The 23,002-nt window shown below is 33.0% G+C and overlaps 1 protein-coding gene and 2 long non-coding RNA genes across 3 annotated transcripts; 2 read left to right on the forward strand and 1 right to left on the reverse strand.

Annotated features, from left to right (window-relative positions):
- Nucleotides 1-6,922: 6,922 nt before the first annotated feature.
- On the forward strand, nucleotides 6,923-9,266 carry LOC139430410 (uncharacterized). The gene is made up of 2 exons (XR_011640901.1): nucleotides 6,923-6,981; nucleotides 7,039-9,266. It is a non-coding gene; the product is annotated as an uncharacterized lncRNA (long non-coding RNA).
- Nucleotides 9,267-11,940: 2,674 nt separating this feature from the next.
- Nucleotides 11,941-12,828, reverse strand: LOC139430411 (uncharacterized). The gene is made up of 2 exons (XR_011640902.1): nucleotides 12,740-12,828; nucleotides 11,941-12,133 (listed from the first exon to the last, which is right to left on the reverse strand). It is a non-coding gene; the product is annotated as an uncharacterized lncRNA (long non-coding RNA).
- A 3,478-nt stretch (nucleotides 12,829-16,306) lies between these two features.
- Nucleotides 16,307-17,613, forward strand: LOC111425123 (transmembrane protein 179). Its single transcript, XM_023058904.2, has 5 exons — nucleotides 16,307-16,534; nucleotides 16,593-16,736; nucleotides 16,790-16,951; nucleotides 17,027-17,111; nucleotides 17,164-17,613. Exons 1-5 carry the CDS (start codon nucleotides 16,425-16,427, stop codon nucleotides 17,368-17,370), a joined length of 708 nt encoding a protein of 235 aa, XP_022914672.1. The 5' UTR covers nucleotides 16,307-16,424; the 3' UTR covers nucleotides 17,371-17,613.
- Nucleotides 17,614-23,002: the final 5,389 nt, after the last annotated feature.

Raw genomic sequence — 23,002 nt, forward strand, 5'->3', positions numbered from 1 at the left:
TGGGAGGGTGATATGGAAGGTAAATAAATAAATTTCATCAATACCTTAATAAATTGCATAAAAATCTTCAATTCACCCTAGAAATCGAAAAAGATAAATCCTTAAATTTCTTGAACCTTAAAGTTAACAATTTAAATAATAAATTTGAGTTTGACATCTATAGAAAAACAACTTCTATTGATACCATTATTCCATTCGACTCCAATCATCCTCTATCACAAAAATGGGCAAGCTTTAGATTTTATGTTAATAGAACTTTTAAATACCCTTTATCTGATTATAACCGAACAAAATAATTTAACCATATTTTTGAGTTAGCAAAGTACAATAAATTCCCAATTCATATCATTAAAAATTTAATAAGAAAAATTTATATAACACACTATTTTCGAAAACATCCAATTCTAAAATATTCAAACCATACCTTACACTCCCATAGCTTTTTCTACTAAAAAAATCTTTGCTTCTTATAATATTGCCCTTTCTTTTTCCAATAATAGTTCAATTGATAAATTATTGTCTAATTACCATTTTAATGATGACAACATTGAGAATGAGAGTGGAATTTATTTCATCAGTTGCTCTAATTGTAACGCCATATACAGTGTGACCCGTTTGAAAGCGGAACATCCTCGTAAAATTGGTATTTATTATCCGATTTCGATAATTTTTTTTTTAATTGTAGGGTGTAAAAAACTGTACCTTACGACAAAGAGTGGTATTTTTCTTTAAAAAACCAAGGCCTACTATTTCACTTTTTAGGTGCTAAAAATGAAGAAATCATATTAGGAAATTTTTTACAAAAAATCTGAGTACACCACTGCATTAAGCACCTTTTGAAATGGGCATATACCAAATTTCATCAAAAATGGTTACAAATTAACACCGTTACAGATAATTGAAAAATACAATATTTTATGAATTTATTTGATCAGATGGAGTAAACCATGACAAAAAAGGAAATAAAATACAGCCAATAATACAAAAACTATTTACATTTGTAACCATGGAAATAAAAAAATAGTTATCTAGTAAACCATGGAAATAAAAAAAAAAGAATTGAATTCTATGAAAGTGATTTAAAGCATTACTTCTGTCAGTTTTGTGCTTATAAAAATTTTATAAAAAGTGTGCAATTTAGTGGTGTAATTATGGAACGACTAAGTGTTAGACACAAAGTTGAAATTGTACGCCTTGTTGGCGATAATATTCTTTCGAAAAGAAAAGCGGCTATAGAATTTAATAACAGGCATCCAGATATGCCTCCGGTTAGTGCTAGCACCGTTCACCGGGTAAATAAGATATTCAACGATACAGGCAGTGTATCAAAACAAATTCTAAAAGTTCAAAATCCACGCCGGGAAATTAGAAATAATAATCAAATAGTGGAATATTTTCATAATAACCCTCATTCGAGTTTGAGAACGGCTGCCATAGATTTAAATATTCCAAGAGAATGTATTAGAAGGTGCCTTACAAAAAATAAAATTAAACCCTATAAACCAAAATTTCTACACACTCTTGAACCAAGGGACGAAGAGAGAAGACTAGAATTCTGTTTATGGGCTCAAGGTGAATACTTGGAAAACAGAAACTTTTTAAGGGAAATTTTGTTTAGCGATGAGGCCACGTTTACAACAAATGGCGTGGTGTCATCGCAAAATTCAAGGTATTGGTGCACAGAAAATCCAGAGTGGATCATCAACGCAAGGCGACAGTATTCGCATAAAATAAATGTGTAGTGCGGAATACTTGACAACAGAATTATTGGTCCATTTTTCTTTGAGGGCAATTTAAATTCAACAAAATTTTTGTATTTCTTAAGAAATGCGTTTTCGAATGCGCTAAACAATTTACCACCTCTGGTATGTGCGAATATAAAATTTCAATTAGATGGGTCTCCCGTGCATAACGCAGTAGTGGTAAAGCGTTGGTTAAATAAAAATTTTGAAAATCGATGGATAGGAAGAAATAGTCATCTTATTGAATGGCCGCCAAGATCTACTGATTTGACACCACTCGACTTTTTTCTTTGGGGAATCCTTAAACAGAAAGTTTACAGGTCAAGGACACAGTCGCTAGATGAACTGCGTGCTAGAATAGTTCAGGCATGTGCAGACATTACCCCAGAGCAACTGAGGAATGTAACAATGAATGCACGAAGAAGGTACAATAAATGTATCGAACTTAACGGTGGATTGGTGGAAGCAACAGACATTTAACTAGTTTTTATTTTCTATTAATACCTTTAATGTTGTTTTTTTCTTAAATTTTTTGAATTTCTGTTAAATATTGTTAAATAGTTTTGTATTATTCTCTGTATTTTATTTCCTTTTTTGTCATGGTTTACTCCATCTGATCAAATAAATTCATAAAATATTGTATTTTTCAATTATCTGTAACGGTGTTGATTTGTAACCATTTTTGATGAGATTTGGTATATGCCCATTTCAAAAGGCGCTTAATGCAGTGGTGTACTCAGATTTTTTGTAAAAAATTTCCTAATATGATTTCTTCATTTTTAGCACTTAAAAAGTGAAATAGTAGGCCTTGTTTTTTTTAAGAAAAATATCACTCTTTGTCCCAAGATACTGTTTTTTACGCTCTACAATTAAAAAAAAAAATTATCGAAATCGGATAATAAATACAAATTTTACGAGGGTGTTCCGCTTTCAAACGGGTCACACTGTATATAGGTCAAACGGGACGAAAGTTGGGTAACAGAATAAGTGAGCATGGATATAAACCCACATCCAATGTTTATAAGCATTCAATCAGTTCCGGGCATAAAATTGATTTTAAAAATATTAAATTACTACATAGGGTTGATAAAGGTTTCAAAATGGACCTTTTGGAGGCATATGAAATAACTAAAAATTCAAAAAATGATAAGTATACGTTGTTAAATGATCAACTAGATTTAAAGTTTACACCCCTTTCTAACGTTCTCCAAAATTTATAAATTCTTTTGATTTTCAACATTTTTATACATTCAACTCTATACGCAATTTTATATATTCCCGCTATCTGATTTGCATGTCAGTTTTATTTTATCGCGCATACTTCGTCCTCCGTCTTCCGTATTTTCTTCACCAACTTCATATGTCATCGTCTTATCGTTTTGTTATCATGTCATGTCCGTTTGGTTTAAGTTTTCATTTTTAATCTGTTAACATCTGTTTATTAAAGTGTTTTTATCTTTTTACTTCATCACTTAAGTGGTCACTTTTTGCTGTTTTTTCACGTTTTACATTTATTTTATTTATTTTAGTTTTACTTCTCCCACACAATATAAAATAACCCCATTTTAGATTTTGAATCCCTCTTCTTTGGATTTGATTTTTTGATATATTTTTTGAGAAAGCTAATCACATAAGTACGAAGGCTTTCACGGCCGGTGTGAATTAAACTAAAATTAGAACTAAAACTAGAACTAACACTAGAAACTTTCGGATTTTGCCGTGCGTCTTTTGATAAAAGGTTTGACGTTTCGGATGCCATGTTGCAACCGTCTTCAGAAACTGGTTCGAAGTCATTTCGAACTTGGCATGTTTAACAGTTAGTGTTTTCTTAATTAATTTTTTCTCAGAAATTATTAAATTTTCGAAGAACATCAGAGGGGCAAAAAAGTTTTAGAATATTTTCATCTATCTAAATCAAATTTTTTTAATGTATTTATCATCTTCATAGAAAAAATCTATGCATAAATTGAACGGGGGTGGTTACGTTTAGTAGTTTAGAAGGGTAGGTTGAAAGTACAAATAGGGTCAAAACGTGCCCTATTATGAGTTAAACATATTCCTTAGGGTGTAGCTCCTTAGGGGAGCCGAAGTCGCCCATGGTTCATATATCAAAGTACCCTTAAAATTCACTAAAGAATCACCCTTTGAAGTTTATTGCAGTCATTCAGATACACCCTGTATATTGGTGTTACTTTTACGACCTTCAATTTGTCGGGAAATATGCCTTCGTCCAGACACTTATTAAAGATTTCAGCCAAAGGTGTTGATACACTTGCGGCTACAATTTTGATTAACGCTGTGTTCATACCATAAACGTCTTCGCTTCTCTTCGATTTTATACCATTTATTATATCAACCACCTCGAGGTGGTTCATCGCTGTAAAGAAACATGATCTAGAGTAGTCGTTTTAATAAGGTGGCTTTGCTCATTGTTATTCTATTGACAATTGGACAGTGATTTTTTGTACAGAAGATTAGTACCATGATTTGTTGAAAATGGGCGTAATTATGAATATGTTGCAAGAATCCTTCATGTTCATCGCTCCACTATTAAAAGAGTGGTAGAACGTTTTACACAAACTGGAAGAAATAGGAGAAGGGCAGGAAGCGGTAGAAAACGAAAAACCACTGCTGTTTTATACGTGTTATAGTTTTTCGTCATTTAACGTCAGTACAGAAGAAAAATGAGCTTCGACAGGTCCGAGGTACAAATGTGAGTGCGTGGACAATTCGTCTAAGACTAAAGGAATCTGCGTTGAAAGCTTGCAGACCAGCAGTTGGACCCAAATGGGGTCATACACGATTTTTTTTTTATTATATTTTCTGAAAGTTTGTATAAAAATATAGTTACCGTTATTTTTTTTTTGAATATTTTCGAACAAAATCATTGTTAAAAAAATTGTTGAAAATTTATATACCTATTTGGGCTTTTAAAATTCCCGCGTTGATGACGTACGTATCCACCTTTGCGTCCCCTGCTCCCGCTCAAATGCGAGAAAGAGACGAACGTCATTTAGGTTGTATTGAAAAGAGATAGAGTGTTTGTAGGTTATGTTTATTAAGTTTTGTTCATGGATGTAATAGAGACACTCTATTACATCCATGGTTTTGTTTTGACAATGTCACACCGCAAGCGCTATCTAACGGACAATTTAACTTGTTTTAGGCAGTGTGGTTCCTACGTCACAGAAAAGCCGCGAAATTATTTCGTTTGAATATTTGGTATTTTTCACTTCAAATTACGCAAAATATAAAATTGATCAAAATATTTCTTTTACTTTGTGTTCATGCATATACTTGCATATATCGTTTGACGCAAAAATGTTCTCTAAATTTAATAAGTGTGTATGACCATTGCTTCCGCGCCACAGGGTGGCTAGACTACAATTTACCACCGAACAGTTACGGATTTGAGGCAACGGAACAATGTTCTCTTTACCGATGAATCCAGGTTCTGCTTACATTCTCCAAATGGGCGGAAAAGAGTGTGAAGAAGAAATGGGGAAAGGTTTGCGGAATGCACATTCAGCCCCCTTCTAAGCTATGGAGGTGGTTCAGTAATGGTGTGGGTAGGGTTGCCATTTTTTAAAAGTAACTATAGAGGAGATTCTTAAAAAATATATAGAAAATTCAAAAATTATAGAGGGCATTAAATTTTTCAAATTTAATTATTATTCTGTTAGATTTATATATTTGTCCGTAGAGTGAACTTTTTTTAATAATAATTTATCATATTTTATATAATCATAAAACTCTTGACATGTCAAATCATAATTTAATGTAATTAGTAATTCCGATTTTACTAAATCAATGCAAGACTTATTTCTGGTTTCAGTCTATTTGTGTCCCATTATACTAAAAATACGTTCCACATAAGCAGTAGTTGCAGGTACACTTAAAATAAATAACAGAATTTATGAAATATTCGGCAGTTCCTGTATTTTACTTAAAATAGTAGTCCATTTACACGAGCTACTACTATTTTTAAAATTATCATCTTGAAAAAGTATATTTAAAATTTTGTTTAAAATGTCTACTTCATCAAAGATTTGATCAATATTTACAATGAGATTTGGGTTTTGTAGCTTTTCAAATAAATTAACAATATCTTGAAATTTAACTGGACTATTTAGCTTTAAATGTGACATTAAATATAGTAAATTATCAGTACTAAAGTCGAACCATTTCTTGATGTAATGTATAGGACCAATTTAAAGTTATTTTCAAATTTTTGTGCCTGACATCTGTCTAAATGTTTTAATTTTTGCGTAACAAGATATCCAAAGTAATTTTGATCTAATCGATTAGAAAGTTTATCGTCTAATGTCTTAAAAATATCGTATACATCGATAGCTGATATTTTATTACTTTCTAACGTCACAATAGCATCATAAAATATTTTAAGAAAATTTTCACAAAACAGCAAGTAAATTTCTGGGATTTCATTTTGTGGCGTATCTTCATATGTATCATCCTTTATAAAAAGTAATTTTTTGATTTAATTGGGACAATGTCTCATGCTTCTGAAGTAGAAGAGCAAAGGGTGCCACGATGTTAAAATTCTTTGTACAGCAAGGTACAAACTTAACCACCTGGTGATGACATAATGTAGTATTTCTTGATATGAAGCGTTGTAAAATTCAAACATTTCTTTCAAGTTTCTCTCCTTTTAGCAGATACTGAGAAACGAGCGTAGATCTTAAGAACTAAATTTTCAACATCATAATCTAGTTTATCTAAAGCATGCTTCACACAATTATGGAGAATGTGAGCATAGCAGTTAGCTTTAAATATATCGCTATTTTGTTGCCTTAAATGAGAAAACTGTTACGGTTGGAGTTGATTTTGATTTTTTTTTTTTTTGAGGGTTTTTAAATGATTTTCAAAGCGCAATGGTTTATATACGTTTATTTTATTGCTCGATGTAAAATTGAAAAATTGTATTTTATTTTTGTTTGAAAACATGTGGCGTGACGTCGAACTCGGAAAACCAGTTTGTGCGTGGACGATTGGTGCATTTTTCTGAAAAGAAGAGTTGAACGAAAGGTTTTGGGAAAGACGTTCGTTTAGAGTAAAAAGTTCTTACTTACCTTAGAAAAAGGGAATTTATTGAGCGATTATTCTATCCCAGTGTAGTGTGGTGTGTTTTTGAGTATTTTTGGTAAACATCATCACCATTCGCTTATGCGGAAGTTATAACCTTTCGAAAAGAATCTGTGGAAACCGACCAACAACTAAGGTTTGTACACCATCTTGGCTTGACATGAAGTTATTCAAACAACTCCAAATTTATTAGTTTTTGGAAGAGATATAGTAATTGAGGGGGACGAGTACAAAGAAAGAAGAAGAAAGCATGTGATTTTGGAAGAATCTGAGAGAGGAAAAGATGAACTAAATAAGAAAAGAAAGATATTGACTGATTTGAAATGTATGGTAAAGGAGAGATTAATTAAAAGTATGGAGAAAACTAGAGAACGTTACAATTTACGGAGAAGGCCAATGAGTTTTGTTGTTAGAGAGAAGATTTGGAAAAGAGAATTTCCGTTATCAGATGCTCAAAGATATATTAGTGCTAAATTGTCTGAAAAATACAGTGGACCTTATATTGTCAAAAATAGGAAGGGATTAAATGTTTATGAGCTAGAAACGGAAGACGGCATATCAAAAGGCTGTTGGCATGTGAAGGATTTGAAACCCTATTATAACAAAGATTAGCTATTTGAAATTACTACGTAATTTCTAAGGGGAGGGGAGTTGTTACGGTTGGAGTTGATTTTGATTTTTTTTTTGAGGGTTTTTAAATGATTTTCAAAGCGCAATGGTTTATATTCGTTTATTTTATTGCTTGATGTAAAATTGAAAAATTGTATTTTATTTTTGTTTGAAAACATGTGGCGTGACGTCGAACTCGGAAAACCAGTTTGTGCGTGGACGATTGGTGCATTTTTCTGAAAAGAAGAGTTGAACCAAAGGGGTATAATTGAAGAATAGACATGTCGCTTAAAAATCGCCAATTTTTTTTTTACCGGTGCGAAATCGCTCAAATAAGCCGTTAAAAATAAAAAAAAAGTGCGGAAAAGTGAAAAACCTACCGAAAAATAAGTTTGAAATTTCGATGTGACGTCACGTTTTGTGACGTCACGAACCTTCCTTACGACGTATTTTTCACAACACAATGGTTAAAATTGGTCCGATAAATAATTTGTTCCATATCCACGTGCACAACACGAATAATGTAAGTAAAAATAAATCATTTTCTCAAATTTAATGATAGAATTAACAACTTGTTAGTATTATAGTATTTTCGAGTGATATACCTGCTCGTGAGGATTAGGTATGGAGAAGGGTGTGGGTCAAATATTGGTATGGTCTTGTTGAAAAAAAAGCGTTACATTCGGATCTACCTAAATTACTGATTTATTTCCGAATTTTGTGTAGAAATTAGATTTTGAATTAGATTAATTTACGTTTAAATTAGTGAGAATTTCCCAAATGTCGGATTAGATATGGAGAAGGGTGTGGGTCAAATATTGGTATGGTCTTGTTGAAAAAAAAAGCGTTACATTCGGATCTACCTAAATTACTGATTTATTTCCGAATTTTGTGTAGAAATTTGATTTTGAGTTAGGTTAATTAACATTTAAACAACTGCGAAATCCCGAAATGTCGGGTCGGGTTCGGAGTAGGGGCAGGGTAAACACACGAGCAGGCAGATGGTTAATAAACGCGTTTTAGCACGTTTTAGTTGTTATGCGTGAAGAACCAAAGATGTTTCACCCGAAAATATGCGTTATAAGACTAAAAAGTTGTTAATTCTTTCATTAAATTTGAGAAAATGATTTATTTTTACTTACATTATTCGTGTTGTGCACGTGGATATGGAACAAATTATTTATCGGCCCAATTTTAACCATTGTGTTGTGAAAAATACGTCGTAAGCATGGTTCGTGACGTCACAAATTGTGACGTCACATCGAAATTTCAAACTCATTTTTCGGTAAGTTCTTCACTTTTCCGCACTTTCTTTTTATTTTTAACGTGTTTTTTAGGCATTTTTACGTCGGTAAAAAAAAATCATCGATTTTTAAGCGACATGTCTATTCTTCAATTTTTCCAAGATTCTTCTTGAATTCTTTATTTCGGTATTATCGTGATTATACTTACCTTATTTGTTTATTGAGTTCAACATCTGAGTTGAATAGTTTAATGATTTTTTTTCTCTTTCTTCGAAGTATATCATTTATTTGATTAGGTGTATTAATTGATTTTGATTTCAATAATTCAAGTTAGTAAATATTTTTTTGTTTTGTTTTCTTTATTTTGTTCGAGATATTATTTAAATTTTTTTTATGCATTTTCTTAATGTTGTTGTGAGGGGAAACATAAGCTTATGCGGACCAGAGTTATTTTTTTTTGTTATTGATTTTAAAAGGTATTTTGCATTGTTTTGGAGTTTGAAATTTCTCTCAAAAATTTCTGGCGCTCAACATTTAATAAATTTAATTCGTATTATATTTTTTTTTACATCACTGTTTTATTAACTCACACCCGTCTTCACTGAATTAGCCGTAAGCACCCGCAATAGGGTTACCTATATATTTTTTTTTTGTGTCAAAACAGAGAATTATGTTCCCCAAAATTGGCATTACAATTATCTGCACTGAAAGCACTAACAAAGGCGATTGATAAATTATTAGATTCTAAACAATTATTAAATATGCGATGCATAACTAATACACTTTCGTCAGGATTTTCTATAAAGTCAAGCATCTTATTAACGACCCCATAGCCATCTTTAAAATATTGTACAGCTATTACAAAAAATTTCCTGTTTTTTACATTGAGGGCATCAATTTGCACACAATAACATTTATTTTGTAAATCATCAAGAACTATTTTTTTAGCATTTGGGCCAAGAACTTTAACTATAATTGCTTCAGACTTGGTACGACCTAAATACAGCTTATTTGTTAAACTTTTCTCATTACAATTACTAAAAATATGCTTGAGCACTTTTATGCCACAGTCAAAACTATTATATGACAAATTGTGTTTTATGTTATGATTTTATGTTATTATTGTAGCCACATTGTTTTCTTCTGGTGTATGGTTTGGTGTGCAGGAAGTTGTTATTAAATTGTTATTTCAATCAAAAGTGGCAGTTTTGATTGTATGATATGTATTTTCGTCAATTCATGCTGTTTTACTTAAACATATGAATATTTAATTATTATTGTATGTATAATGTATTGTGTTATACAACACATATTTGTATAGGTTAATTTACTTCTTATACGCTTAGTTACTTACGGAAGTTAATCCTTGATTTTTAATAGAAAAATCTTTAGTACATAAAGTACACTGAGCATATTCATCATTAATTTTAGAAGGTTTTAACCATCTGTATGTATTAGACCACTCTTTTCGATAAGTAGATTTATACTTCAGCTTCTTAGTGGGTGGAGCTTTAATCTTCTGGTTCTCGTATATATTTTTATGATTTTCTTTTACTTCGTCACTCATCTTGATCTTATTATACTTTATATTAAATTTAATATATGCACAAATGCATTCAAACCACAATAAGTAGTTAAAAACAGTAAAGAGTGAAGTTAACACCAGATAGTCCCATTCAAAGCACCAGACGCCCTCTGATGGAGAGTTTCGGTAACCACCGCTTAATGATAGACTTCAGCTCATAGGTTTTTTTTTTGGTTTACGTGTTGCATATATATTTTTTTAAATAGAGAAATAGAAGAGGATTGAAGAATATTAGAGAAGGGAGGAGATAGCCTGTTAAACAGAGGAAACTCCTCTGAAATAGAGGAGAGTTGGTAACCCTAGGTGTGGGCAGGAATAAAACGGGAAGCCTGCACTGATTTGGTCATCATCGATGTATCATTAACTGCCCACCGATATATCGAGGAAATATTGGTTAATTACGTGCAATCCTTTAGTGAGTTTTATATAATCCTAATGCAGGATGCACGGCCTCATACAGCCATGTGTGTTACACAATACCTCAATGAAGTGGGTATTAATAAAATGAACTGGCCAGCGTGTTCGCCCAATCTAAATCCCATCGAGCATGTGTAGGATATGCTTGGTAGGCGGATGAGTGACCGCAAAGTAGCTCCAGCTTCTGTACATGAACTGCGAATAGTTCTTCAAGAAGAATGGCAAAACATTACGCAGCACTCCATTTGTAATGTTATCGACAGCATGAATCGACGTATGGAAGCTGTGATAAGAGTTAGAGGTCGAAACATAAAATATTAAGATAAATATCTTGTAAAAAAGTGGTACATAGGGTTACGTTTTAGGTTAGAATTGAATTACGATCTTACCTTTTTTCTTTTCATTAGTTGTAGCACAAACTGATGCTATCAAACTGTCATTAGAATAACAATGAACAAGGCCACCTTATTAAAAAGTAACGTACCTTAAGAGGCTACTTTACCATACAGCTCGGCAAATTACAAAAAACATACATTATTTATGAAAATATTTGGATGAAATTTTGTACATAGCTTCTTCTAACAATTCTACATAACGCATGGTGAAAATTTTTAAAGTTTTCCAAAAAAAGGGGTTTTTTTCCTCAATATTATACAATTTGGTCGTTCTTTTTTAGCTTGCATGATAGTATACTTGAAAATAGTAATATTTTTCAAATAAATTTTTTCAAAATTTTTAGTTATAAAGGAATAGTTTGTAATTTGCTAAAATTGCAAAAAGGTAGCGTAAAAATGAATATTTTCCGTCAAGATTCCCACGAAGTATTACCACCGCGTTAGTCCCGCCTCCTGCCGACTGAGCGGCGCTGACATCGACTCTCTTCATCGAAGCTCCTTGTTTTATCTATTACTTTTTAATGTGGTAGAGAAAATAATCATTTCCAAAAGTACGTTTTGAACTTTATTTTCCGTGATTTTCTACTAATGATTATGTAATTTAACAAAATTTTTGAATTTATAGTCAATAGTTGTTATTTTATTGTGTACTATAGTGTTAGTTTAATTTAGTTTGTGTAAAGTTTTTATAAACAATGGGTAAGTATGTTCATCTAAAAAACTACCCCTTAGCATTTGAAGATGTTCTCGAAAAAGGAGTAATAGACGGTAATAATTTACGATATAAATTTTTATAAAATCTAAAATTTCATATTTTATAGTCCGAGATTCAATTGAAAAATGTATTCATTCCGAAAGGTAAGTTAAATTTTATTAATTTTATTGTATAAACTGTGATACACATAAAAAGGACTTATTTAAAAAGAATAAACCATCACAGTAAAAATTAAAACGATACATTATTTGAAGCGATACCATAAGTTAAATAATACAAATGATGCAGAACCAAATACTGATGGTGGAGAATAATCCATTCAACTGCAACAAAACTCGCATTAAATTTATTAATGAGTCAAAAGAAGGGCTTAGCAGCTCATTTCTTTTATGTTTTATGTGCGGGATAAAAAAGAAGCTTTACACTGAAGAAAGCAAAAAGTCTATTGAGATAAACTCTGCTGTTGTTTCTGTTATCTGTCGGTACCGGATATACACAGGCTGAAGAATTATTGTTATGTGTGGATATACTATTTATGTTAACAAAAACATTCCAAAAATATCAAGAACCCGTAAGTGACATGGCATAGCAGTCTATGAAGAACGCAGGTAAAGAAGAATTAATTTAGTTACAGCTTCAGGAGAAGTAAATAAAGACTGAATAAAGACTGTAAACGCTAAACGCTCGAACAACATCAATTACGATGCATCATCCGGAGTGGTACTGCTATAAAATAATTGTATACAATAAAATAAAATACTCGTGTATACAGGGTAATTCAGGTAGGTAGCGAAAGCCGATCAGGGTAATGATAGCAATTCGGTTATAATTTATGAGTGACATTTCACACGAAGAATATAAAAGAAAGAAGAATTTATTGGAAACTTGCAAGATGGATGCATTAACAGAAATAAAATACAAATTCTTACCAGAAGCTAAAGTACCAATCAGATATGGATCCAAGAAAGGTATCTGTGCCTAACTGCATCGAGATTTGGTGATGTATGTAGGATGAGAAATGACACGTCTTGCTTAAATAAAGTTAAATCAATCTTGTACTCGAAATTTGCTAGAAATAATAACACTAAACATGGCCAAGACTATGAATGACTTGCATTAAAAAAATTTGAAAGTAAATATAACTTGCCAGCAAACTCTTGAGTTCTATTCATCCGTAGGATGTATGGATTCTTAGTTGCAAGTCCAAATGAAACAATAAAAAACGAAAATGCCATCGTCGAGGTGAAGTGTTCAGCGAATTTCAAGAGCTTACATCTATTCAACGATGGCAAATTAAAATTTCCTAAAGATTTTTCTAGTCAGGGCTGTTTTATTTATTACACTATTAGCCATATTTTGTATACTTCAATCATTATTTAATATTATTATTAATTAGGTATTACATATTATTTCATTTACTTATACAAGGTGATGCAGACCATGCAGTCCATTTTTTTAAACAGAAATATTAAAAAAGTTCGAATGAAAAGTAATAATATTCATAAAGGAACCACATTTATTCAGCTATTTTTTGTTTAATTTTTGTAACTACCTGTTTTCAAATAAAATTACTTACACGGTTACTCTGAGACACCTGTATATCAAACGAACGCATAATAATACAACAAAGATATAATTTATAAATGTTGTACCGAACTTTTCACATTCCTGTATTGCAAATATATCTATTTTAATATAAAATGAAGTTATAAATGTTATTTTCGTTTCAAAATGATATAAATGTTTTATGCGTCGCAAAATTATTTATTGCATTTGAAATTGATTTTTGCCTTACATTCAGTTGAATTATAAACCCATAATCTTAGATGTTCTCAACTTCTTTCTCTAATTTCTCTATTAAAAAATTAATATTCTATTCATATCGAAAAAAAGCATTAAAAAACTGATATTTGCGTAATGTAAATTGTTGTGAACCAAAATACTTAAAAAAAACAAACGTAGTAAAAAAGTGGGCTAAATAACTAAAATAATAAATAAATTGGAAAGTCAATAAAAAGATTGATTGTGATTCGTAATTAAGAAAAAGTGTTAATAAATAATAATATTTAGAAGAAGTCGTTTAATTTCTTCATTAACAACATCGACGAGAAAAAGAATCGTAATAAAATAAACACGATGTTTTTTTTATCTATAAAGGGTCGGGCCTAGTAGAAAATAAACTCCGCCTCGTTGCTTCCGAACGTCCGTCGTCTGCGCCCCTCAGAAACTGACCGACCTGGTAAAGTGGGCTCTTAAGTAAATTGTTAGTGAGAAATTCATTTCGCTCTTAAAAATGAACGATTGCACTTAGAGACATGAACCAAAATACAAAATGTAGGGAACGAATGGTTCTTAACAAAAATTATATTTTGAAACAATTTATACACTAAATTATTCCACAGCTGTTTTGAAATTAGGGTCCTAGAACGACGTTTCAATTAACCCTGTATACCGACTAAATGACCAGCATTTAACAAAAGGCTGGATATTGAACATAAAATTCGACATTTTGAACGAAAAATAAAAAAGTTATCACATTTCAAACTTTACCAAATATTAGCTCAAATAGATTGAAGTCAGCTAAACCACCGAAATCCAAGTTGACAGTTGGTGAAAAAAAGGCATTCCGATCTATTAAAGAAAAGTCAGAAATCGTCGTGTTACCAGCAGACAAGGGGAATGCCACCGTTGTTATGGACAGGAAAGAATACGACGACAAAATGATGAACCTACTGGACCCAGCCACCTACAGGAAGATCAAGAAGGACCCCACAGACAAAATCGTAAGAAAAATGAAGGAACTGATAAAATCCACAGGAATTCCAGCAGAACAGCAAAAAGGTTTGTTTGTGCAGGCGCCGGTACCACCAAGAATCTACGGACTACCGAAGATTCACAAACCAGACGTCCGCCTCCACCCTATCGTCAGCGCCATCAACTCTCCAACATACCAGCTGGCCAAACATCTTGCATAGATTCTGTCTCCCTTTACAGGTAACACGGAATCGTATGTCAGGGATTCTACACATTTTGTGGAATCGGTAAAAGGTGTAAAGCTGGATGCTGGGGATATGTTGGTAAGTTTCGATGTGGAACTCTTTTTACTAGGGTACCAGTTAAGGATGCTGTAGAGGGTCTTCTCCGAAAACTCATTCCGGAGGGTTTACCAGAATACGTGCCAGATCTGGTAGAATATTGCTTATCGTCGACGTATTTCAGCTGGAAAGGAGAATTTTACGAGCAGTTCGAAGGGGCAGCCATGGGATCTCCACTATCGCCAGTTATAGCTAATTTCTACATGGAATTAATCGAAGAGGACGCTTTGAAGAAGAGCCAATGGAAACCAAAACTATGGCAACATGGTCAAAAACGGCTCCAAGAGTTCTTGGATCACTTGAACTCTCAACATGCTATGATTAAGTTCACCATGGAAACAGAAACTGCCAAAAAACTACCTTTCCTAGATGTGTTGGTCACCAGGACGACAAATGGAGATATAGAACTTGGTGTATATCGAAAGAAGACCCATACCAACAGGTATTTACAGGCATGTTCACATCATCATCCCCAACGGAAGAGGTCCGTGATCCGTACATTATTTCAGCGAGCAGCGAGACTATATGAAGGAGAGAACTTGAAGAAGGAGCAACACTTTCTACGAGGCGTGCTGCAGAAGAATGGATACACTTCAAGGGACATCAACCAGGCCATCAAGCAGCGAAAGCGGAAAGAGGACACGGTAAGTACAAAACCACTTGGATATATCTGTCTTCCCTATGTTTCAGGTGTAACGGAACGAATTGCTAAGCATCTCAAGAAGAACGACATCGTAGTGCGGTACGGCACGGTCAGCAAAATTCGGAACACACTCCCGATAGCCAAGGACAAACTAACTCCATTAAAAGGCGCGGGAGTCTACCGACTATAGTGTAGTTGTGGAAAGGTTTATGTTGGCCAAACTGGACGCAACGTCGAGTGCCGCATCAAGGAGCATGTTTTGCACCTGAGTGTATATTACACTCAGTTCCAAAAGAAGTGACGCACTTGATTTTTGACCTAATTTTAATATCTTATATTTTTTAAACCAGTGGGCCGATTTTTATTATTTTTTTTTTTTATTATTTTAAAAATAATAAAAATCGGCCCACTGGTTTAAAAAATATAAGATATTAAAATTAGGTCAAAAATCAAGTGCGTCACTTTTTTTGGAACTGAGTGTACTTCAGTAATTACAGGAACTGGAATAAAAATGTTTGTAGAAAATGTAACATTTCTTCTTTAATGTTTAGTTGCTCCAGAATAATATATCTAAGCACTATTACCTTTCATCCTACGTAAAGAAAAATGTAGACTTTCTTTTTAAACTTAAACACTTTTCTTTTTTAAACTTAAAAATTATGTAGCAATAAACAAAATTACAAGTTTCTACTTTATCAACCTAAGTCACGTTGCTATATCACCAACGAGATGTCGCTAAAACACATCTTTGTCAAATAGAAACTAACAATTAACCTCGAATAGTGACATAGAACTGTCAAAACTATAAGCTGAATCGTTTATTATGTTTTTGAAATATTTTACGACGATTTTAAGGGATATATAGCGTTTATCAGGATGGGGTTAAACAATGTACTCCTTTTAAGCCAACTAACAGGCTATATTATAGCTTTAATAGTATCGTTATGCATTGTTATTCCTATGAGTTTGCATCAAGACCAATTTAGGTAAATAATTATTAACAATAAGTTTTAAGACATCTAAAATATTTTTTTTTATTTTTAGAGGTCATTGCTTGCTTTTTTCCACTGGTTGTTGGCAAGAAACAGATGGTCAATTAAGTGTAGATTGGGCTTCGCAAGGATATTGTAACTATACAATATTTGTTGGTGTTATGTTATTTTTGATATCAGCAACACAAATTTATAGGTAACTAATCTAAAAACCCAAGAATAAATATGTTCATGTTTAATTTATTTTAGAATGGCTTGGTTTTTAATAAAAGGCACCGATAGCAGCTTTTTTTCAGCTTTCATTGATGTTGTTGTTAGCATTTGGTTAGCAGCAATGACAATAATAGCAGCTATAATGATTACATTGGGATTTATGTCATGGTGCGATGTTATGGTTGAAAGATTTCCATCGTAAGTAAAATGAAGCGTATTAATTAAAGTAGTTTAACTGTGTTATTTGTTATTTATTTGTTTTCTTATCTTTAGTTGTGAAGCAGCTGCGGGTCAAAAAATTGATGATAAAGATGGGATAGTAACAGATGGTTTTTATGTACAACTTGGAACTGCTCAAGTAAAAAAATTAATCCTGATAAATTAATATTTGTTATCATTTTTTTTTTTAGTTTGGTGTTTGGGGCTCTTTTGCAATGTGGGTTGGTTTAAGCGTATTTGCTCTCCTCAAATTATGCCGTTATCATCAAATGGAAAATATGAGGGTGTCCATGTATAGGGAGCGCCAAAGATTGATATGCGAGAATTCTTGCGAAGCATCTTGTAATTCTCTCGGACGAGAATCAACAAGCAGTACATCAGAGCAAAGAGTGGAGTGATTAGTAAAATATATCATACAATATCCTTGTTTATTTGTTTATGCAATTATTCATTTGTCTTTGTTGTTTCAACACACTCTATATCAATATTCAAAGTTTTAATATGTAAATTATAAAATAAGAAGATCTGTTGATTAATATTCAGTAGATATTAGAATTTGTAATTAATTTTTTCGTATCATAATTAAGAATTTATTTAGCAAATGTGTGATATATGTGTTAGTAAAATATTATTAAAACTTACTTGGTTTGAATTTTAATTGTTATTAGTTATAAATATTAGATTTAAACGCGTGTGAAGATAGCCATAGATTTTAAACTGAAAATAATGCGTGATTGGGGTATTTAATCGATCTAATTTCAACGTCATCGTATTAATGGTCGCCTCTTGTTTCAAATTGGAAAAGAAAATTTTCCTAACCATTTCTTATATTCCGGATAAATCGATTTTCTTTCAAACATAAGCAAATGTCGGCCTGTTCGTGGTTTCTAATCGATCCCATTTCAACGGCATTATATTCTCAGTCGCTTCTTGCTTCAGAATCAAAAAGAAAATCGTCGCCGGGCGTGCAATACCTCTAATGTGAATAATTACAAATTTTACAGGAGAACGAAAAAACTATATAATTGAAGGAGATTCGGAAAAATATCATAAAAAATTGTATTGACGCTGATTTATATACATTTTGAATGTAACAGATCACACAAAAACAATCGGAACACCTTTTTTCTCCAAAAATTCGCTTATGCAAGTCACATTGGGGGTATTGCTACATTTTAAAATATCACATTGTTGGTATTTACCACTTTACGGTTTCATTGTACCTATTTTAGGATTTAGAAATAATATATTTGTGCAAAACAAATAAAAGCCCTGTCTACTCAAAAATTTATTTATTATTATATTATTTATTTATGCATAGAAATTTATCAAAACGCTTCAAAAGAAAATCAACTTAATTATTCAACTGAAAGAAAAACTTTAGTTTTTAGTTTTCTTCTTTTTATGTTCGTGCGGCAATGCATCGTAAAATGGATGATGATCTTTTTCTATAACTCCCTTTAAGTCTTGCAAGTGGTTGTATTTGTCGTCAGATATTGGCAGTTGTCTTTTATAAAGCGGCATAGTGTAAGAAGCAGTTTCTTGAGGACATCTTCGATGAGGTAATTCTTGCCAATTTTTAGAGTAGTCCAAGGTGTATAAAACTTTACCATCAGGTAAATATTTTATTTGACGAACATCGACTACAACGGGATCTCCCACACGCTTTCCTGGCCTAATGGACGGAAAATTAGAAGGCATTTCATATTTTTTAAAGAAAGTGTGATCTAGAACTTTTATCTCGTATGGAAGATTTGGTCGAGCCAGCCGCATTCTTGCCACGTAGTCAGTCGGCGAGTTGATACGAGGATGGAAGTAATGTTCTAATGCTGAATGGACAGAATCAGCTTCCATCATGGTATGTCCCTTTTCTAAGAAAAGCTGGTGAATTGTTACTTTTTTTTCAACGGCAAAGTCATTAAGAGCACTTGCCAAGACCTTATTGCGGTTTTGATAGTTGCATCCGTCCGAAATCAGAACAAATGATCTAATTTTGTTCTGGTCCTCCAGCTTGGACAGCAAGTAATCAATTACACAGGACGTGAATTCATTCGATGAAACTCCGCCATTGGCTTCGTGCCATACATATAGCGCAACCCTTTTGTCGTTTAACGAATAAATGGTAAAATTGTGTAGTTGTAGCTTCAGCTTATAGTAGCTTACTGAAGCTAGGAGTTTTGGGCTTGTCAAAACACTCTGAAGGTCCATGGTGACAACAAAGTTTTCATCACTTGCACTAGCCTTCAGAGCTGCTTTTTCTTCTCTACCAGCTTTTTCTTTTCCACGGTGAAGATTATATTCGACTTCAGAAACATTTCCACATTTATAACCAACACAAGTATCACATTGATCTTTGCGAGGTTTGTGGATAGAAATTTTTTCATCCCTCAAAATACATTTAAATGATTTAAGGTGCGTTACTTCTTTTTCATTTTCTGTACACCGAGTCTTGTATATTTTATACATATTTTGTTTTGAAACAAAAGCATTGTCAACATAATGTCTAGATGAAGATGCTCTACAATAGTGTGACGGTACTTTTGGTATCAAACTAAACCACTCAACAACAGTGCGGCTTAATTTCTGTTGCTGTATACCTTGACGAGTTTCTTTTTTGTTATTATTCATCGAAACTTCAGAGTGACTTATAGTATCATCTGTAGATGACTCAGAGACCGACCTGCTTTCGTTTAGCCATCTCTTCAAGCAGTCTTCACCCAAACTTAAAGTATGTAAAAACATCTTGTGACAAACTTTGAGTCTTTCCCCATTTCGCTTCGTAAGAAAATAGTCATGACCTTCATTTTTCTTGAAATCACCATCCTTATTTTTTATGTCTTTTCTTCGTCTGCGAATTGGTCTGGTGACAACGAGATTTCGGATAAATAGTTTTTTTTCATTCCAAGTATCTAGCTTCTATAGTCTTCGAAAAATATCTTGTCTGTCCTCATCGGTAAGTGAAGCTCACAAAAAAGATTTTTTTGTTATTTTTTCCATTTCTATTGTGTTGTGATTGCATCTTGCCTTTAGATGTCTAGCTTCCCTTGGAGTACGTGTTATATGTTTTTCTTTATTTCTTCTGTAACCTTCATAACCTTTACCTCGAACTCTTTTTAATTTTGTTTCTAGCTTGTCTCCTCGCTTCAAATGTGTCCTTTTCTTTAAAATGATTTCGCCTTCCTCATCACTATTTTCTGGTTCAAAATCAGAATCGTTTTCTGCATTTTTTATTTGTTTATATTTTTTACCCATCTCTGTACCTCCTCTAGAATCAGAATAAGGATCTTCCGATTGTTTTTGTTCTTCTTTGCCCTCTACTGCCTCTTTGACGTTCTCGAACTTTACACGGACTTCATCCTCTGTTTCTTCGTTGTTTTCTATGATACAAGGATCTTCGACAGATCCAAAATCAGTGTCTCTTCCTGTGTTCTCCATCTCCTCTGGAACGTGAATGAGCACAAAATGTGGACTTTGGATTTTCACCCAGACCAAAAGTTGAATGCCTATCTGCAGTTTCTACCTCATTCGATTTTTCCAGGACCGTGTCATTCGTGTGCAGGTATCTATCATTATTACCTGGCTCCTCTACGTAAATACTGTCATTACACGTTTCTAGTTGAATTCTCTTCTTTTTTTCTTCTATCAGATTGGTGTATTCCAATGATTGTGGTTGTGGAACTGCATCTTCACTTTTCTGCGACATATCATCATTCACTCTATCAAGCGTCCCATCGGAGCTAACTACATAATTTCCAGTAACTATTTTTGGTGGATCTGGTCGACATAAACAGTTCCTTTTGGCACTGTTATTCATCTGCAGCAGGTTCATTATTTTTCGTGTCCTTGAAGACATTTTTCCTGGAAATAAAATACTACATTCAAGCATAAAATTTGGCTAAAAATATTTATACACAGGATACTCTGCATGAAAAACCACTCCTTATTCTACCAGCGAGAATTCTTGAGAGTAAAAGTATTTACCCCTTTTTGTTTACTTCTGCTAATGGGTCTATATTTTCACAAATCGTCTTATAACACAAAAATAAACTATTTATTATAAAAAATGATACATACCTTTATAACGGCTTCTTCGATTCTAAATTCACTTCAAGCACTAATTTAGCTTTCGAATTTTAAGGAAATTGGCAAACAAACGTTGTAAATAAACTGTTTAACCGCCGTAGAATTGAATTTAGAGGTTAGGAAATACAACCGATGTGCATTCAGTCTTGCGAAAATATAAATCCAATGTACTAAAGAACACACATCGAAAGTATTGAACGCCTGGTAAATAACACCAATGTTGCTTAATTGCACATTGGGTATATTTCTGTCATAGTATTTGGGCATGCGTCACATTGGCGATTGAAAAAGTTGTTTTGAATACCATGTTAGTGGACTGCGGAACATTAGAGATATCGCCAGAAGATGCGGCAATCTCCAATGCGTCTTTTAGTGTCAAAACCTAGATTTAGGAAGGTATGTCACATTGGAGGTATTGCACGCCCGGCGACGAAATTTTCCTAACCATTTCTTATATTCCGGAAAAATCGATTTTCTTTAAACATAAGCAAATGTCGACCTGTTCGGGGTTTCTGATCGATCCCATTTCAACGGCATTATATTGTCAGTCGCTTCTTGCTTCAGAATCAAAAAGAAAATTTTCCTAACCATTTCTTACATTCCGGAAAAATCGATTTTCTTCAAACATAAGTAAATGTCGGCCTGTTCGTGGTTTCTAATCAATCCCATTTCAACGGCATTATATTCTTGGTCGCTTCTTGCTTCAGAATCAAAAAGAAAATTTTCCTAACCATTTCTTATATTCCGGAAAAATCGATTTTCTTCAAACATAAGCAAATGTCGGCCTGTTCGGGGTTTCTGATCGATCCCATTTCAACAGCATTATTTTCCCGGTCGCTTCTTGCTTCAGAATTAAAAAGAAAATTTTCCTAACCATTTCTTATATTCCGGAAAAATCGATTTTCTTCAAACATAAGCAAATGTCGGCCTGTTCGGGGTTTCTGATCGATCCCATTTCAACAGCATTATTTTCCCGGTCGCTTCTTGCTTCAGAATTAAAAAGAAAATTTTCCTAACCATTTCTTATATTCCGGAACAATCGATTTTCTTCAAACATAAGCAAATGTCGGCCTGTTCGTGGTTTCTAATCGATCCCACTTCAACGGCATTATATTGTCAGTCGCTTCTTGCTTCAGAATCAAAAAGAAAATTTTCCTAACCATTTCTTACATTCCGGAAAAATCGATTTTCTTCAAACATAAGTAAATGTCGGCCTGTTCGGGGTTTCTGATCGATCCCATTTCAACAGCATTATTTTCCCGGTCGCTTCTTGCTTCAGAATTAAAAAGAAAATTTTCCTAACCATTTCTTATATTCCGGAAAAATCGATTTTCTTCAAACATAAGCAAATGTCGGCCTGTTCGTGGTTTCTAATCAATCCCATTTCAACGGCATTATATTCTTGGTCGCTTCTTGCTTCAGAATCAAAAAGAAAATTTTTTTAACCATTTCTTATATTCCGGAAAAATCGATTTTCTTCAAACATAAGTAAATGTCGGCCTGTTCGGGGTTTCTGATCGATCCCATTTCAACAGCATTATTTTCCCGGTCGCTTCTTGCTTCAGAATTAAAAAGAAAATTTTCCTAACCATTTCTTATATTCCGGAAAAATCGATTTTCTTCAAACATAAGTAAATGTCGGCCTGTTCGTGGTTTCTAATCAATCCCATTTCAACGGCATTATATTCTTGGTCGCTTCTTGCTTCAGAATCAAAAAGAAAATTTTCCTAACCATTTCTTATATTCCGGAAAAATCGATTTTCTTCAAACATAAGCAAATGTCGGCCTGTTCGGGGTTTCTGATCGATCCCATTTCAACAGCATTATTTTCCCGGTCGCTTCTTGCTTCAGAATTAAAAAGAAAATTTTCCTAACCATTTCTTATATTCCGGAAAAATCGATTTTCTTCAAACATAAGCAAATGTCGGCCTGTTCGGGGTTTCTGAT

This window comes from Onthophagus taurus, chromosome 7, assembly GCF_036711975.1.
Source record: "Onthophagus taurus isolate NC chromosome 7, IU_Otau_3.0, whole genome shotgun sequence".
Taxonomy (NCBI): domain Eukaryota; kingdom Metazoa; phylum Arthropoda; class Insecta; order Coleoptera; family Scarabaeidae; genus Onthophagus; species Onthophagus taurus.

Coding starts and splice junctions, on each gene's coding strand:
- LOC111425123 (XM_023058904.2), top strand. CDS start 16,425: ATGGGGTTAAACAATGTACTCCTTTTAAGCCAACTAACAGGCTATATT. Junction 16,535..16,592: donor TTGCATCAAGACCAATTTAG/GTAAATAATTAT, acceptor TTTTATTTTTAG/AGGTCATTGCTTGCTTTTTT. Junction 16,952..17,026: donor ATGGTTGAAAGATTTCCATC/GTAAGTAAAATG, acceptor TCTTATCTTTAG/TTGTGAAGCAGCTGCGGGTC.